General features: G+C 33.3%; 5 protein-coding genes across 10 annotated transcripts; 3 read left to right on the top strand and 2 right to left on the bottom strand.

Moving 5' to 3' along the window:
- The first annotated feature begins 1,608 nt into the window (after window positions 1-1,608).
- On the top strand, window positions 1,609-2,497 carry LOC121223811 (uncharacterized). Its single transcript, XM_041106403.1, has 2 exons — window positions 1,609-1,931; window positions 2,004-2,497. Exons 1-2 carry the CDS (start codon window positions 1,760-1,762, stop codon window positions 2,456-2,458), a joined length of 627 nt encoding a protein of 208 aa, XP_040962337.1. The 5' UTR covers window positions 1,609-1,759; the 3' UTR covers window positions 2,459-2,497.
- Window positions 2,498-2,909: 412 nt separating this feature from the next.
- LOC121223812 (uncharacterized) lies at window positions 2,910-3,645 on the top strand. The gene is made up of 2 exons (XM_041106404.1): window positions 2,910-3,023; window positions 3,102-3,645. Exons 1-2 carry the CDS (start codon window positions 2,976-2,978, stop codon window positions 3,594-3,596), a joined length of 543 nt encoding a protein of 180 aa, XP_040962338.1. The 5' UTR covers window positions 2,910-2,975; the 3' UTR covers window positions 3,597-3,645.
- Window positions 3,646-6,003: 2,358 nt separating this feature from the next.
- On the top strand, window positions 6,004-9,545 carry LOC107912879 (transmembrane 9 superfamily member 4). 2 transcript variants are annotated; one of them, XM_016841238.2, is made up of 8 exons: window positions 6,004-6,470; window positions 6,552-6,592; window positions 6,670-7,246; window positions 7,328-7,465; window positions 7,554-7,710; window positions 8,246-8,730; window positions 9,007-9,254; window positions 9,352-9,545. In XM_016841238.2, exons 1-7 carry the CDS (start codon window positions 6,319-6,321, stop codon window positions 9,224-9,226), a joined length of 1,770 nt encoding a protein of 589 aa, XP_016696727.2. In that variant the 5' UTR covers window positions 6,004-6,318; the 3' UTR covers window positions 9,227-9,254; window positions 9,352-9,545. The 2 variants fall into 2 exon arrangements, with proteins under 2 accessions (XP_016696727.2, XP_016696726.2); XM_016841237.2 differs by having other exon boundaries at window positions 9,007-9,545.
- A 278-nt stretch (window positions 9,546-9,823) lies between these two features.
- Window positions 9,824-11,422, bottom strand: LOC107912880 (uncharacterized). Its single transcript, NM_001398576.1, has 3 exons — window positions 11,004-11,422; window positions 10,650-10,887; window positions 9,824-10,173 (listed from the first exon to the last, which is right to left on the bottom strand). The coding sequence occupies exons 1-3, from the start codon at window positions 11,265-11,267 to the stop codon at window positions 10,043-10,045; spliced, it is 633 nt and encodes a 210-aa protein (NP_001385505.1). The 5' UTR covers window positions 11,268-11,422; the 3' UTR covers window positions 9,824-10,042.
- Window positions 11,423-11,692: 270 nt separating this feature from the next.
- LOC107912881 (gluconokinase) lies at window positions 11,693-14,214 on the bottom strand. 5 transcript variants are annotated; one of them, XM_041106402.1, is made up of 6 exons: window positions 14,034-14,178; window positions 13,817-13,873; window positions 13,697-13,739; window positions 13,094-13,332; window positions 12,464-12,543; window positions 11,693-12,346 (listed from the first exon to the last, which is right to left on the bottom strand). In XM_041106402.1, the coding sequence occupies exons 4-6, from the start codon at window positions 13,096-13,098 to the stop codon at window positions 11,907-11,909; spliced, it is 525 nt and encodes a 174-aa protein (XP_040962336.1). In that variant the 5' UTR covers window positions 13,099-13,332; window positions 13,697-13,739; window positions 13,817-13,873; window positions 14,034-14,178; the 3' UTR covers window positions 11,693-11,906. The 5 variants fall into 5 exon arrangements, with proteins under 5 accessions (XP_040962336.1, XP_016696730.1, XP_040962335.1 ...); XM_016841241.2 differs by lacking the exon at window positions 13,094-13,332 and having other exon boundaries at window positions 14,034-14,214; XM_041106401.1 differs by lacking the exon at window positions 14,034-14,178 and having other exon boundaries at window positions 13,817-14,015.
- Between the last annotated feature and the right edge of the window lie 2,295 nt (window positions 14,215-16,509).

Below are 16,509 nucleotides of genomic sequence, written 5' to 3'. Positions count from 1 at the left end.
TTGTAGCTTTTAAAGGTGCTTTAGTTGGATGGTCATGATTATCAGATTGTTGCAATTTATTGTCTTGTTTTATTAGTTAATAGGAGTAAATGTAAAATGTTCATTGGCTTTTAAAATGTTGGAATTCTTTGAATTACTTGAAATGCTTAATGATGTAAACTTAAAGTGCTTTTTTTTTATAAAGATGGTTACTGATATTATTGGATTCTTATCAATCTGGTTTTCTTTACTAAAGGTGGTGTTGATTTTGTTTCTAGTTTTTTCTCAACTGCAAGAAATGAATATATTTTGATAGATTCTTTGTGCTATTTATGAGGCACTCATTTACTATTCCATTATCTAAACTAAATGTTATCTGCTATTGGGATTTGATTTTTGATGGTCTCTTAGGCAGTAGTTACTGATTTGATGGCTGCAAATTTAGCCTTTGCTTGAATGAGTGCCTCATAAAAGAAACATTGAATACATTGCCCAAGTTTAAGGACACCGGACGACTAAAACACTTAAACCAAGATGTTTTAAAGTGTAACTTGTCCCCATATTTGCCCAAGGTGTTTGCTCAACCCCCATCCCACCTCCTTTTGCCTCCAAAAACCAGAACTGTTTGTCTTGATGTTCAGAACTGGTTTTAACTGTTTATGTTTGATTCTATTATGTGGGTAATTCATGATTGGTGACAATTTGGTCTTCTTTTTTTCCTGCTCAACATCCTATATATTTAATTTTCTTTTCCATTCCATAAGGGTTGCTGACAGTCAAAAGAGTTGTAACTTTCATCTTCATGCGCTTTTTTCTAATCATGTGGGTAATATATTTAAAACTCTTTAAATACATGAAACATATTATAATTTAAAACTCTTTATAAATACATGATCAATATATTTTACATCATGGTAACTTTATAAAAACATATTATTAACTATGATCAATATATTTTAGTCATGATAACTTAAATAATAAAAATATTTTATATTTTTACATGAAAGATAACCTAATAATATATAACAAACTCTTGCACCAATTGAAGTATTGTATTAACTATGATCAATATATTTTAAGTGCTAATTTCAAAAAATTATTATTGGGCAATTATAATTAGCTTGATATGTATGTATGCACTTTTTTAGTCATTGTAACTTTATGTGATCTTATGAAAATCTTGCATCTTTTGTAGTAGTTAAAACATATTTGTGTGGCATTATTTTGTGTAGATGGATCGTAATCAACATCAAATGGCAATTGCCGGAGTCGTGGTTTCAGTTTTAGCTTTTGGGGCTCTTTGGATTAAAAAATTAGAAACTTGGAAGGAAATTGCTTCTCGCCCTCGTGTGAATTGAGATTATGAAAGAGAAAACTATATTAATAGTATTTTATATAGTGGTGACCAGCATTGCATTGATATAATAAGGATGAGACCGATCGTCTTTTTAATTTATGTGATATTCTTAGTACGAATAATTTGTTACAATCGTCTAAATCTGTCGATATTAGGGAGCAAGTAGTTATATTTTTACATATAATTGGTCATAATGTAAGGTTTCGAGTGGTTGGATCTAGATATTATAGATCAATTCAGACAGTTCACCATTACTTTAGGGTTGTATTGAGAGCTATTTTGAAATTGTATAGACTAGTTATTAGATTACCTGATGAGTCAACTCCTAGTGAAATTAGAAACAATCCAAGGTTTTATCCTTATTTTAAAGATTGTATTGGAGCATTAGATGGAACTCATATTCGTGCATCCGTTCCACTTGGTATGCAAGGAAGATTTCGTAGCCGTAAAGGGGGGACGACACAAAATGTATTGGTTGCCATTACATTTGATTTGAAATTTGCCTATGTTCTAGCTGGTTGGGAAGGTAGTGCACATGATTCTCGTATTTTAAGTGATGCACTTTCACGCCCAAGAGGATTAAGAATTCCAGAAGGTAATATTTATCACAAATAGTTCCAGTAAGCTCATAGTTTATCAGTATTAATTACGTATTGTAAAATTGTAGGTAAATATTATCTTGCTGATGCTGGATATGGCATCCGAATTGGATGTATTACCCCATATCGTGGTGTCCGATATCATTTAAAAGAGTTTGCTGCTGAAGGGCCTGAAAATGCAAAGGAACTCTTTAATCTTCGACATTCATCATTACGGATCACTGTTGAACGTGTTTTTGGGATTTTGAAGAAACGGTTTCGTGTATTAGATGCTGAACCATTTTGGAATTTTCAAACTCAAGTAGATATAGTTTTGGCTTGTTGTATCATTCATAATCATATAATGGGAGTTGATCCTAGTGATTTAATTAATCAAGGATTATACGAGGAGTCTGAGTTTGATTCGATAATACAAACTCTCACGGAGCGAGAAGAAAGAGAAGAAGCAAGAGAATGGTTTGCTAAGAGAGATGAGATTGCACAAACTATGTGGACTGATTATATGGCTAGAAATATTAGGTAGATTTAGAGCTTAGGGTTATTGTTTCTATGTTATGTATGTTTTAGACTGATGTTTTTTTTTTTGTAAATGTTGGTTGGATAATGATATTGAAATTTTAGATTGTTGGATTTTGATGTATGTCTTGAATTTGTTAGATATTGATTATGTTTTAACATTGTTGGATATTGAATTGATTATTATATTTTAAGCTTGTTGGATATTGAAATTATTGACAATGACAATTATTTAATGTAGAATGGGTAAGGGCAACAAAGAAGGGACCTCAAAGCAATTCAGGTGGACAAAACCGATGGAACATGTTTTCTTTGAAATTCTAGCAAAGGAGGCTCGAAAAGGAAATAAGCCTTCTAATACTTTCAAATCAGTTTCTATTAATCGAGTTGCCAATGCCATTTCTGAAAGATTCCAAGTCTAATGCGATACGAAGCACGTGGAAAATCATTTGAGGACAGTAAAAAACCAGTGGTAGATTATATACAAAATTCGAGGTGAAAGTGGTTTTGGATGGGATGATAACATGAAAATGATCACATGTGATAGAGCGACATACGATGCAACAGTGATGGTAATATATGTATATATATGTTAAGTATATTTCAATTGTTTTTTACTTGTTATTCTAATTGTGTATAATATCCAACAGGCACACAAGAAGTATGAACCATTTTTGAATAAAAGCATTGATCATTATGATGAAATGGCTGTGGTTGTTGGCAAAGATATGGCAACAGGGAGTTTTGCCAGAACATTTGCTGACATAGATTTGGATGATGGTAATGAAGATTCAATGCCTGTAGACTGCGACAATGAAGAGGCTGAAGAGGTAAGAACAAATGTATCTTCATCTGGCACATCCAAACGTAAAAGAAAAAGTGGTCAAGAAAGTCTCGTTAATGAACAAATTAAATTTGTGCGTGAGCAACTTGGCAAAATTGCTAATGCTTTGAAACAATTTACTGCCGACAAGACAGCACAGCTTTACGAACAAGTGATGTCGATGCAGGAAGAAGGATTTGATGATGAATTCTTGTGTTCTGTGTGTGATTATCTAGGGAGTCATGAATCAGAGGCCAAAATGTTTTTAGTTAAAAGTAAGAAGCATAGAAAAATTTGGCTTCAAAAATTTTCTCAGGGTTGAAGATATTGATACTTTTATGTGGTGTAATATTATGCACTTGGACAATATTGTTACTATGTGGTGTACTACTAATTATGTATTTGTATAATATTATTTCTAGTACTCATTATGGTTTCGAAGCAATTTATAATTATTCAATATTCTTACTAGTACTCATTGTGGATAATATTTTTTCAATTTATAACGATCAATATTGTAGCTTATTATTGAGTATTATTATAAATAAATCATTGCAATATATGTAAAAACAATTTAAAATATAAAAATTTATTAATATATATTAATATATGTAAAAAACAACTTTTCCGGAAAATATTTTCAGGAAATCTGTCAAACAGCAGAAAATATTTTACACAGATTCAATCAAACACCAGAAAAATATTTTCCAGTAAGTCATTTTACAGAAAAGTAAAACATTTTCCAGAAATCATTTTACGGAAAACATTTTACTGCCAATCAAACAAACCCTTAAAGTGTTTTAATTTTACTTTAATTTGTTTTAATTTCCATTTAATTACAAAATTTTCATTGAATTTATATTATTTAATTCATTTTCAACCATTATGCCGTCCCACTCATTATTTATAGCTTAATTATTACTTAAGCCCTTCCTCCTTTATTAATTAAACCATCTAATCACCTAAATGTATTAATTAACATGTTTTGTAATTTTTTCAATTTGGTCATTTTCTCTTAATTAACTATCGAAACTTTAAATTTTCTTAATGAAACTTTAATTTGGTTTATAGAAACGAGGTCCTGATACCTCATTTTCTAAAACCACTTGAGCTTAGGGTCAAACTACTTGAATTTATATATTATCATATCAAAACCCTTTTAAAATCCATATTTTACTCATAATATTAAATATAATATTTACGAACTTACTCATTGGATTTGATGGCCCCGAAACTTCTATTTCCGACACCACTGCAAAATGGGTTGTTACACATGTGAAAGGTAAAATTGTGAAGAAGAAATTTCTTGCGATCGAAAACGCGCCGCAAGCCTAGCATGTTTGACGAATATATTCAAAACGAGCTTATAATCGACTAAACAATACAGTCGGCAGGTACTTTTAACCTGCAGCAGAAGAAAAATGATAGAAGCACACCCAATTAGACGATCTTCTAAAAATGAGTTTTTGGGTTGTTTAATACAACTATCTATTATTATTATTTTAGTTAACTTATAAATATAACATATATATATACGCGCATGCACATATCATTAAACCATGACCGGCCATCACCCATTTAAATGATAATATAATTGCAACCTTAGTCCCATTTATTTATTTCAATCTATAATTTAACTTTTAACTCTTTCACGATTTAGTCCCCGTACTTTAATAACTCCTAATTTCATGAAAATTACTTATCTAAAATTTAATTCACCTCTAATATAACTTCGTAAATATTTATGGGTCCGGTTTACGAAAACAGAGTCCCGAAGCTACACTTACCGTCACCCTTAATTATCGGGTTGTTACATCGGAGGCATTGCCAAATTATGCATGATTTCCTCCAAAACACGATCATCCACTTATTTATAATGATAAAAAATATATTTTAAAATATTTTAAAATTAATTTAACTTAATTAAAAATAACGAAAATTAAAATTTTATCTTACTTATTACTTGAGCAGTTGAAATGTACTTCTCATCAAAACAAATTAGAGAGGTTGTCATTCGTGAAAATTTAATTCGAATGAATAAAATGCAGAGTCATTAGAAAATTGATTTAAACGAGAATATCAAAAAGTTTAGAACAAGAGCTTGAGAAAATTGAGAGAGTTGAGAGAATAGAAATACTTGAGAGAATAGGATGTGAGTCAAAAAAAAAGTAAAATTGGGTGGTATTTATAGGGAAAATTTTTGGACGGTTGGACATTTAAATTTTTTTATTGTTAGAATTGACTGTTGGGGAAAGCGCGCTCAGTTGAATACTCTTTTATTTTCTCAATAAAAATAACATATTTTCATATTTTTTGAAAAAAATGACATATACTGCTAAATTAGTCATTTTTAGTGTGTTATAAATATTTATTTGTACTATTAAAAATTGGTTCATATATATCAGCACGAGGTATACGAGACACACCACGTATCAATATTTGGTTAATCAATTAACCATGCCAATTTTAACCATACAAATAGATAAAATTTTTAATAAAAATGTATAATTTTTTATCTAATGTTCATATATTAATTTATGTATTTTTTAATGGAGAAAACAAAATATAATTTAATTCGATGCATTATAGGAAAAGGATATATACAACCGTACGGACTAGCATTATTTTTCCAGCAAGCCGACGCTTGGATGGAGCCCATCGTCGAATTGACAAACTGCAATGTGATTTGATGGACTGAACTAGTTTTAAAGCATGAATGTTCCAATCTCACAGGAGACGAATCTTGGCAATAAACTTGGCCTGAAATCTTCCCCTACATTTGATGATTGAGATGCTTCTTCGTCTCTTACACTGTCAAAGTCAAGTAAACGGATTGTTTTTTAATCCCCTTCTTCTCCCACCAATCTTATATATTTATAATATACCACCAACACTATTTCCCCACCTCCTGGGAAACTGGTTGTTCAGTCATTATCGTATAAAGTAAACTCACTCGTCTTTATGTTACGACTTGGTCTTCCTTTTAGAAATTAGAATACAACTGGTTTCCCTTCCTCTATTCGAATCGTTTTTGCAGTGAGGGAATGGAGAGAATAAGGGCGTGTTTGGTTGCAGTGGCCCTTGCGAGCCTATTCTGCGTAGCGCATGTGAGATCCAGTGCCTCTGATCATCGTTACAAAGCTGGAGATGAAGTCCCTCTTTATGCTAATAAAGTCGGTCCCTTCGGCAATCCCAGGTATCCCTTCTTTCCATTTTCTCAATTTCCTGATTTTACAATTTTTTATTTCCTTTAACCTATTTTCTCTTTCATTAACAGCGAGACATACCGTTACTTCGATTTTCCATTCTGTTCCTCAGGTTCGTTTCTGTTTGTTTGGTCGTTTTTGTTCTTTTTTTTAAGGGAGTTTAAGATGAATTGAGATTATGCTGTGCAGTCCCCCTGAAGGAGAAGAAGGAAGCTTTGGGCGAAGTATTGAATGGGGATCGGCTAGTGAGTGGCCCTTACAGAATTGACTTTTTGAGTGAGAAAGATGCTGAGATTGCTTGCAAAAGGAAGCTTTCAAAGGAAGAAGTTGCCAGGTTCAGAACCGCCATCTCTAAAGACTATTACTTCCAAATGTACTTCGACGACCTTCCGTTTTGGGGCTTCTTTGGCAAAGTTTATAACGTAGGCAAGGCCGATCCAAGCGATTGCAAATATTATCTCTATAAGCATCCCGTATTCCAGATATTTTACAATAAGGACCGTGTTATCGAGATTAATGTCAGAATGGATACACGCGCGGTTGTCGATGTCACCGGAGATGAGCCTGTTGATGTGGATTTCATGTACACCGTTAAATGGAAGGAAATAGACGTCCCTTTTGAGAAACGGCTGGATAAGTACAAGTCGTCTTCTTCCTTGCGGCAAATCCAGTGGTTCTCAACCCTTAATTCATGTGTCACCCTTTTGTTATTGACCGCTTTCCTCGCCACCATTCTCATGCGAATCCTTAAGAATGATTTCATTAAGTAAGAATAAAATTTCTCTGTTTTGATGCATGAAAATCCACATTTAATTCAAATTACACGGTTTTATATTTCGGTTAAAAGGTATGCACATGATGAGGAATCAGCGGATCAGGAGGAGGAGACTGGGTGGAAGAGCATTCATGGTGATGTCTTCAGGTATCCGAAACATAAGTCTCTGTTTGCTGCAGCTCTTGGTTGTGGCACCCAGCTCTTTACTATGTGAGTGTATTGACCTTTGATTTACAGTTATTTTTGGCTTCTTGTTTATAAGCAATCTAGTGACTGGCTTATTTGCATCATCTTCCAGCACAATTTTCATTTTTATCCTTGCTGTAGTTGGGGTCTTTTATCCATATAATCGAGGAGCTTTGTTGACTGCTTTGGTAGTCATTTATGCCCTTACATCTGGAATTGCTGGCTACGCTGCAGCTTCTTTCTATTGTCAGCTAGAAGGAACAAATTGGGTATGTAATACTAGTCTCTGTTCCATTTTCAATCTAGTAACTGTTTAGTAGTGTTGGGTATGTGAAAATTTCTCATATCCATTGTCCAATGCCGAAATGTAGATATTTATTAGTTAAAATCTGAACTCACAAATTTACCAAATATAACTCCAAAACTGAAACAATTGGGAATAAGCAAATGTAATCAATGCATAATAAGCCTAAAAAACCTATATCTACATACACTGACATTTACCTCATAAAATAGACTTTCTTCCAAATTGAATGTTCATCTTACTATTTTAGCATGTTTCGAAATGCTGCTCACTCCCCCAAAATGGATAAAAAAGCTTTTGTAATGTTCATTGGAATACTTTGGGTGGGGTAACTCTTGCCTTTATCTTAATACCATCCACTCCTGCCTGCTGAATCTCAATGATAGAAAGTAGGAACTTAGAACCAAAGCATGTTACCCTCATTTTAGAATGGTGACTAAAATGTGAATATCTTTTTTTTGGTCAATTATAATGTCTACTTCTACACTTTTTCATGGCAGGTGGGAAACTTATTACTGACAGGAAGCTTGCTTTGTGGACCACTTTTTGTCACATTTTGCTTTCTTAACACTGTCGCAGTTGCTTATAAAGTCACTGCAGCATTGCCATTTGGAACCATTGTGGTGATTTTTCTCATATGGGCTCTGGTCTCTTCTCCTTTTTTAGTATTAGGAGGTATTGCTGGAAAGGATAGCAAGGCAGAGTTTCAAGCCCCATGTCGGACCACAAAATGTCGTAGAGATATCCCGCCGTTACCTTGGTATCGGAAAACTCTTCCTCAGATTGCAATGGCGGGATTATTGCCATTCAGTGCCATCTATATTGAAATTTACTACTTATTTGCCAGTGTGTGGGGACATAGAATCTACACCACATACGTCATCCTGTTTATTGTCTTTATCATTCTCTTAATCATCACTGCTTTTATTACCGTGGCTTTGACTTATTTTCAACTTGCTGCTGAAGACCATGGATGGTGGTGGAGGTATGTTGTTCTTGGCTCCTGATTTGCATATATAAAGAAACCCATGCATTTACAAGTGGGTACAAAGCCATGTTTGAAGAATATTTTTAAATTCCCTTCTTGTTTTGACGAGCTCAAGTACTCTTTGGTTGCTTGTTTGTTGGATAATTTCTAGTGTTATTAATATGAATTATTTTGATGATTCACTGATATTCAACATTCATATAGCATCTCAGGGTGCCACTTTTTTCATTAATCAGTTGGTCTTAACTAACATTCTCTTCTTTGGTATGTTAGGTCCTTCCTCTGTGGTGGGTCAACCGGGTTGTTCATGTATGCCTACTGTTTTTATTACTACAGTGCGCAATCAGACATGTCAGGCTTCATGCAAACCTCATTCTTCTTTGGATACATGGCTTGCATTTGCTATGGCTTCTTCCTCATGCTTGGGGCCATTGGCTTCCGTGCATCTCTATTCTTTGTTCGTCACATCTATCGCTCTATTAAGTGCGAGTAGAGGAATTTTTAAAGTTTGTTTACAATAGGTAATTCTAATTACGTTTGCTTAATAATTGGAAGCAATGGCATAGTTTGTGGAAAGATTTCATGATAACTGTCGGTAGCCATTTTCAAATCACATAGGGAGAAGATTGGGACATTGTGCTCTGCCTCAAAGCAGCAGTGAAAGCGCATATGTGCGCTTGGGACAGGTATTGAATTGCTATTGCAATATCTTGTGAAAAAGCAAATCATCTTTGCTTGTTACTTTTTCTCAGAAACTTGTAATCTTCTCAGTACACCGACTAAAATTATCCCATTTCCATTTTTGCTTGTTACATATTTTGTTAAATGAAATTATATACAAAAGTTTAAGGAAATCTCTGCAGACCTTGATTTAGAATTAAGCTTACCTGGCAAATCTCTGCAGACATGTTGAATGGGTAATGCACAAATTGAGGAAGCATAATAAAACTAGTGGACGATGAGAAAGATCAAATTTGCTCAGGATAGTGATAGCAGATCTTCCTCGTAACCTATGGTATGGGTGTCTTATAGACCCAACAATATTAAAATCTAAGTCGTTAATATAGAGTAACAAAATTGAATATTGAGATAATGACAAAAGTTGCCTCGGATCCAAACATCTTCATAATTCTCAGTCTCATCTATGAACAGGCAACACCATCTCACCCGCATATACAAGCACCAAAACGGCCAAAAACATAAGCACAAGATAAAAATTATACATATGTTGAAGCATCTAGGATTTCTTAAAGACAAGCATTTGAATCTGAAACTCTGTCCACTTACTTCCAGTCGTGTAGTGTTCCAGTTAGTCAATACGGGCATGCTGTGCAAAAGAGTAAGCTGAAATAACTGATCCAGTCTTGCTCAATGATTGCTTGGCAAATCCCACACTTTTCCTAGTACCCAACCATATGACCCAAAAGAATCCAACCCAACCTGATTCATGTTGAAAATATGTATCAGTTCAAATCCCCCAGTCCAGAACGTTCAAGTTGCAAAATAAGAAAAGCCTAAATACTATTTATGTGAGAAGAATTAGCCATGAACAAAAAAAATTAGGGTGTACATAGTTAAGAAAAAAAGTGAAGAGCAATTTATGGGCCCTGATAACTTTTGCTTTCCAGTTTTAATACATCTTAACATTTTTATCAATTTTCTGTCTTTGGGGTATTGCAGCACCACAAAGATGCTTAATTTGGCCTAACATATATAATATCAAGCAAATTCTAGCAACTTAATTTGGCTTACAATCTAAGACAACCCTAAATGAAGGCATAAACAAAAAGGATTCATCATGTTGTGGTTTTGTAAGGCAAGCAATAGCATAGCAAAAACGTTGGATGTCATAAACAGAAAGAACAAAATCGAATGAAACAAAAGTAAGCAAAGACATGGTTGGAGAGATATAATACCTGCAGCTATCATAGCAGCAAAAATTGCTGAAATCGTCGCAATAGAAAAAACGAGTGCAGCAATTGACATGGCCCCAATATAAATAGCTGTTACACATGCAAGGGAAAAGAACAAGAAGCCTCCCGCAGCTGCCAAAGAGATGAGAAGAGAGACAATAATGGCATTGACGGTCGCTACCAGAAATATAAGCATAAAGGTAAGCAACCCTGTCAATGCAAGAAAAGCAACAGACCCAAGCTGCACAAGATTTGTTGGTCAGAGAAAGAGAATCAAAGTGATTAAAACCCAAAAACAGAAATTAAGAATGGGCTAATAATAGTTTTATCAAATTTAAAGCAGGGCGATAACATTACAGAAATGACGAGGAGAGCACGGAGGGGGCTGCCTCGACGAGTCCACCGCAGGAGGGTTTGGCCAGTGTTTCTAGAGGCTTCGCCGAGACGAGGCCCATTCTCGGAAACGGATATCTTGATCCGCTGCAGTAACGGGGCTGATTCCGTCGACGATGCATCGGGTAAGATCATCGAAACCGAACGGTGGAGAACATCATAGAGCGTTTCTTCCTTACGGATGCGCTGGTTTTCATTTAGGGTGACGCCGTTCGTTTGGTCCGCCATGGCGGATTTGCTATTATTTACTTCAAGTTGAAGATTGACGAAGGAGAATATAATAGAATTAGGATTGTTGGTCGCTTGAATTTGATTTTCGGAGTCCAAAGAAAAAACCTCCAATGGCGGATTATCCGTCTGGTCTGGTAGTTTGAAGAATCGAGTTTGAATAAAATAAATTTTAACTTATATCGGTTTCATCGATCTATATTACAATCGGGTAAAGTACACCCAGGATCACTCAACTATTAGCTATTTTACATTTTGGTCACTCAATTTTAAAAGATTGCAAATTGGTAACTGAATTATTGGAAAACTATCATTCAAGTCATTATTCATTGTAGGGTAAATTATACCCAAATTGTAAACTTACCTATCCCCATATATGACGCCTGTTAGCAACTTAAGTTAAGAGGCTAGTGACCAACAGTAACTATCGAGAAAATTGTGAGCTTACTAATAGTTGAGATTCAATGTTTTTACAAGTATTGTGAATGGAGAGGGAACCTTTCACCTCTATAGGGTTTGATCTTCCTCAACGTTAAGATGGTCTTCCTTGAACATAAATACAATGGATTATTACTACTCAAATACATTACATTTGATAAAACACTGAAGCGATTGCAATTCGAGAAATCATAAATTGCTTTAACAATCCCTATTCCCAGTGGCTTGTTCAAAATCAGAGAACAAAAATGTTTGTATTTTGCTTACAATGATTAAAGGGCTTAAGGTGGCATCAACTTTAAATATCCCCTCACCTTCATCTATGTGAAGCGACTCTAGTTGTGATTGCAGAAGTGTGGCCGGCATGAAATGCTTCCCTTCTGCAGCTCGTTTCTCGAGCCGAGCGGCAAGAACATCGGCCTTGGCATCCAAAAGAACAAACTGCACCGTACTAGCATAGCTCCCATGCATGTAATCAGCATCAGCGGATCTTAGAATTTCTCTGTAATGTTTCTGCAGTGAAGAACACCCAAGTATCACAGTTTTTCCGTTGTCTAACTTATCTTTTAGAACACCCCGTAGCGTTTCTAGCCATGGAATACGATCCTCATCTGAGAGGGGAATACCTTGGCTCATCTTTTCTGTGTTTTTAAATGAATAGCAAATGTTAAAGACAAACAAATTTTAAATAATATATATAAAGAGAGAAAAACTGCGAATTCATGCTGAATAGCCATGTCTATATCTCTATTGCTTACCTTTATTTGATAGTGGGTGGAAATCATCAGCATCAAGAAAGCTACAGTTCAAAACTTTGGCCAACATGTCACCTATTGTGCTGGTTATACAGAAAAGTAGAAGAGCATGAGTACGGTGATCTTATTGTTACCTTTATACTATATCTATGCTACTCGGACATAGGTGCGAAAGACCCTAATCATGCCATCAAAAATAACATCAATGTATATATACTACATATGAATTACAAGCATTATAGAAAACGCCATGGGAGAATCAAGTGCAAAGAAGAGCCACATCACAAAATAATCATACAACGTCTAGAAAAGTTCTATTTGAAAGACTAATGACTCAAAGCAAAACTTCTTTACTATGTCAAATGTTCACGTCATTCTCCATCAATAACATGTTAGACCCTATAAAAATATTGAGAATTTTTACCAAAAGTAAAAATCCACATGATCACTTCAATACCTATGAAAAGTAACTTAAAGACCATGATTGCTAAAATCTCAAAAACCCCATAGTTACTAATAATAATATGGTGATAGAATTATGGGTGACATTTATGCCATTCTAGATCTGTATCTTAAGATGCACGAAACATTCTCATAAGCTTTTATCAAAGATGGAAATAGACAATTGTTCACCTCATAATGGTTAACTATTATTACCGAGAGATGCCTATCAGGCAATATCAAAAGGGTATCTTGAAGGGTCGTGCTCAGCAATGACTATGTTGTTGTTATTTGGATGATTGCACGTACCCATGAATAATTAACAAGAGTCTGGCTTCCTCCCCTTTAATGTACTAATTCCATACATCCTCTTTCTATGTTACCGCAGAAACAAATTTCAAATGGATCCCCAAAACTAATTCCACTTCGGCCTTAGAAAAAAAAATCAATTTTAAACACAACTATACAGAAGAAAAAGACGGCTTAAAGTTAGTAGAAAGGTATAATTCCTGAAAAAAAATTGTAAAATTGGACTAAGAGTATAAAGTTACCATAGTATTATGATCAGAAACATTCATTTCGTGAAGGACAGCAAACTTATGGCATGATGATAGTTTTGATGATATTTGAAGATAAATGGACTACAAAATTATGACTAAATCAATGGATATCTTTTCCTTTTCCACATATATTGAGGGAAAAAAATTGAAAAAGCTTTTAATAATTACTAGGTTCAGCTTTCAATTATGAATGAGAAATTACAAAGCAAAAACAAAGGGAGAAAAAGGGGCTTACGATTTGCCAGCGCCACTAACGCCCATAATCACAACAACTCTTCCTACAAAAAGAGAGAGAAAAGAAACATAAACAAATGTATAAAAAGAAAATACACGGCAAATATGAGATGAACGTTACCTTTGTGATCAAAAGCCATATTAAGTCAAAGATGAGCTACGATATTTTCCTTCACTGCTGCAATTCAGCAATAGGAGATGAAATCAATAAACTATATTTTGAGTCAGAAATAAAATCCAAAGACAAGCTGAACGATGGGAAGAGACGATTAAAATAAAACAAGTAAAGAAGTAGAATATAATAGTCGTGAAAAACAAAGTGGTCCATGCATTTGAACCTAAGTCAACTCCCGATTGCGATCCACCACAACTAGAAACAGAGCTCCTAATACCCAGAAAATATGGGGGTTGGCCTTGCAATGCTGTTCGAATAAAGCCCAATTAGAGAAATATGGTGGAAAACTAATTAAACAATGGAAAGGAAAAAAAAAAGGAAGAGGCAGGTGGAAAGATATTAGTTGAGAAATTAGCTTACCCGCTACAAATGCCCAAATGGATACTCACGGGTTGGTGGTAGTTATGTTAAGTAAAATACCTAATTTTTTTAGTAATAAATTATTACAAGGGGTAAGCATCAATCTTGAATGTATAAAATATGTTATTTAGGTAGAATTTTTTAAAAAAAATCATTAGAAATTATTTAATACTAGAGTATGGCACAATTAGGTTAAAAGAGTTATATAAAAAATATATTTATAAAAAAATTTATGTAAAAATATAATTTATTGAAATGTCAGATTGAAGATCATGGGGTTTTGAGTGTCAAATCTGATCATGTGAATTTTTTTTAATATTTTTTGAAAGATAACAACACCCTCATAATAATATTTGTTATTTTAAAAAATAATGAGATTTGAGTAATTTTCTAACCGAGTTGATATCCGATTATGGCATATGACTATATGGTGGAAATTTTTACATATAATGTTTATTATTATTATTTTGCTTAAATATCAAATGAATCTTTGGTTCAAATAGTAATTTTTAATGTTTAACATTCATTATGTTACAAGTTCAAAATTCATTATATGATTCTTTTAGATTTTATATCAAATATAAAAAGATAAAACATGTAAAATAGTGGGTTTTAAGTAATTTTTTAATTGAGTTGGGAATCGATTCGACGATGTGGTTGAAATAAAATTTATGTATTACATATTTATTAAAATTTTGTATAAAAAATCAAATGAGACTTTAGTTGAATTGATAAAGTTAAATGTTTAAAATTCATTGTATCTCAAGTTCAAATCTCATTGTGATAGAGGGTTTTTTTGATTTTATATAAAATGATAATAATATAACTTATTTTATAAAAAAATATATATATGTATAACTTACTTTTGTATATAAAAGGGTACTTTAGTAATTTTCTAATTGAATTGGCACTTAGTTAACTCGAGACATGGATTGTAACATGTTGATAATAATATAAATTTATTGGTGAAAGATAATAATATAATTACTTTGTATATAGAAATGTATTTTAGTAATCTCTCAACAAGTTGATGCTTGATTGACTCGTGATACAAACTTATTCAGTAACTTATATGTAAGTATAAATATAGATACTCGCAAATGGAGTCTTCAAATCTTACTTATTTAAAGGTGACACGTACCACATTTAAGATGTAATGAAAAAAAAACTAAATGTAGAGGGAGGAATTTTGGACAAATTAGAAATTATCATCTGGCATTATTGTTTATCTCTAACTAAATTTAAATCCATTTAGAATTTTTTTATAAAGAAATCATGCTTTATTGACAATTATTTTATCTCCAATTGATAAAATTAAAATGAGATAAACAATGAATAAAAATGTTTAATTTTCTGATCAAATCAAATATTTTCAACTGCAACTTTTGATAATAATACAAACCATATTTTTTCATAGTATTTTTCAAAAGTAGTTATCACAGGCAATAGTAATACCAAATTGGCCCGAAAGATTCATATAATTAAATCGTTACTTTCAAAAAAAAGATGGTTTATTTTTACTTGATAAAGTTAGATATTTGAGATTTAAGTAAATGAGAGTATTTAAGTCAAATTTAAGTTTTGATAATAATAAAAGTTACGATATCGGACCACTGACTTGTAAACATAATTGTATAGGACATTGAATTAGAACAAAAGTTTGGTTGAACGAATCTCAACCAATAAATAACAGAATTTTATTTGATTTAACATTGAGATTGCAGTCGAATGCGGCTTTTAGGCCGAAAGCAACGGTAAACGGGCCCTAATGTAAAGTAAAGTGCGAGCGTGGCCTTTGTTTTCTCACTTCGCCGTTGAATTAGAAAAACAACCCGGTTAGTCTGCGCGGGCAAAGGCAAGGCAAGGCATTTGTCAATTGCCAAATTTGGCCATTCCCTAGTTGGCGTGTGGTGCAACCCCAAACTGGAATGGATTCCAAGATTTGCCAACCCCAATGTTAGATACCTAGGGCTGGTCACATGGTTGTAAACCCCAAAATTTGATAATTTTTTTTAATTTATGTTTTGGTTCATTTGTACATATGTCATTTTAGCCGATTTGATTTTTTTCAATTATGGTTAGATAGGGTCCACTATTGGTTCACCCTTCCCCTATCCTTGCCCTTTGCCTGTTTTTGGCTTCCAAAAATCACATTAATTTTCGACAATTAATTTAACGTTATTGGGTCATATAGAATCTATTTTTGTTGGATTTAAATTTAAATATTAAAATTATTAACTAAATATAAATTAATTACTTAAATTTAAATTGTTTTAGAT

This window comes from Gossypium hirsutum, chromosome D11, assembly GCF_007990345.1.
Source record: "Gossypium hirsutum isolate 1008001.06 chromosome D11, Gossypium_hirsutum_v2.1, whole genome shotgun sequence".
In the NCBI taxonomy this organism is placed as follows: Eukaryota; Viridiplantae; Streptophyta; class Magnoliopsida; order Malvales; family Malvaceae; genus Gossypium; species Gossypium hirsutum.
The sequence above is the reverse complement of the archived record's forward strand: the minus strand, read 5'-3'. Positions and strand labels throughout refer to the sequence as shown.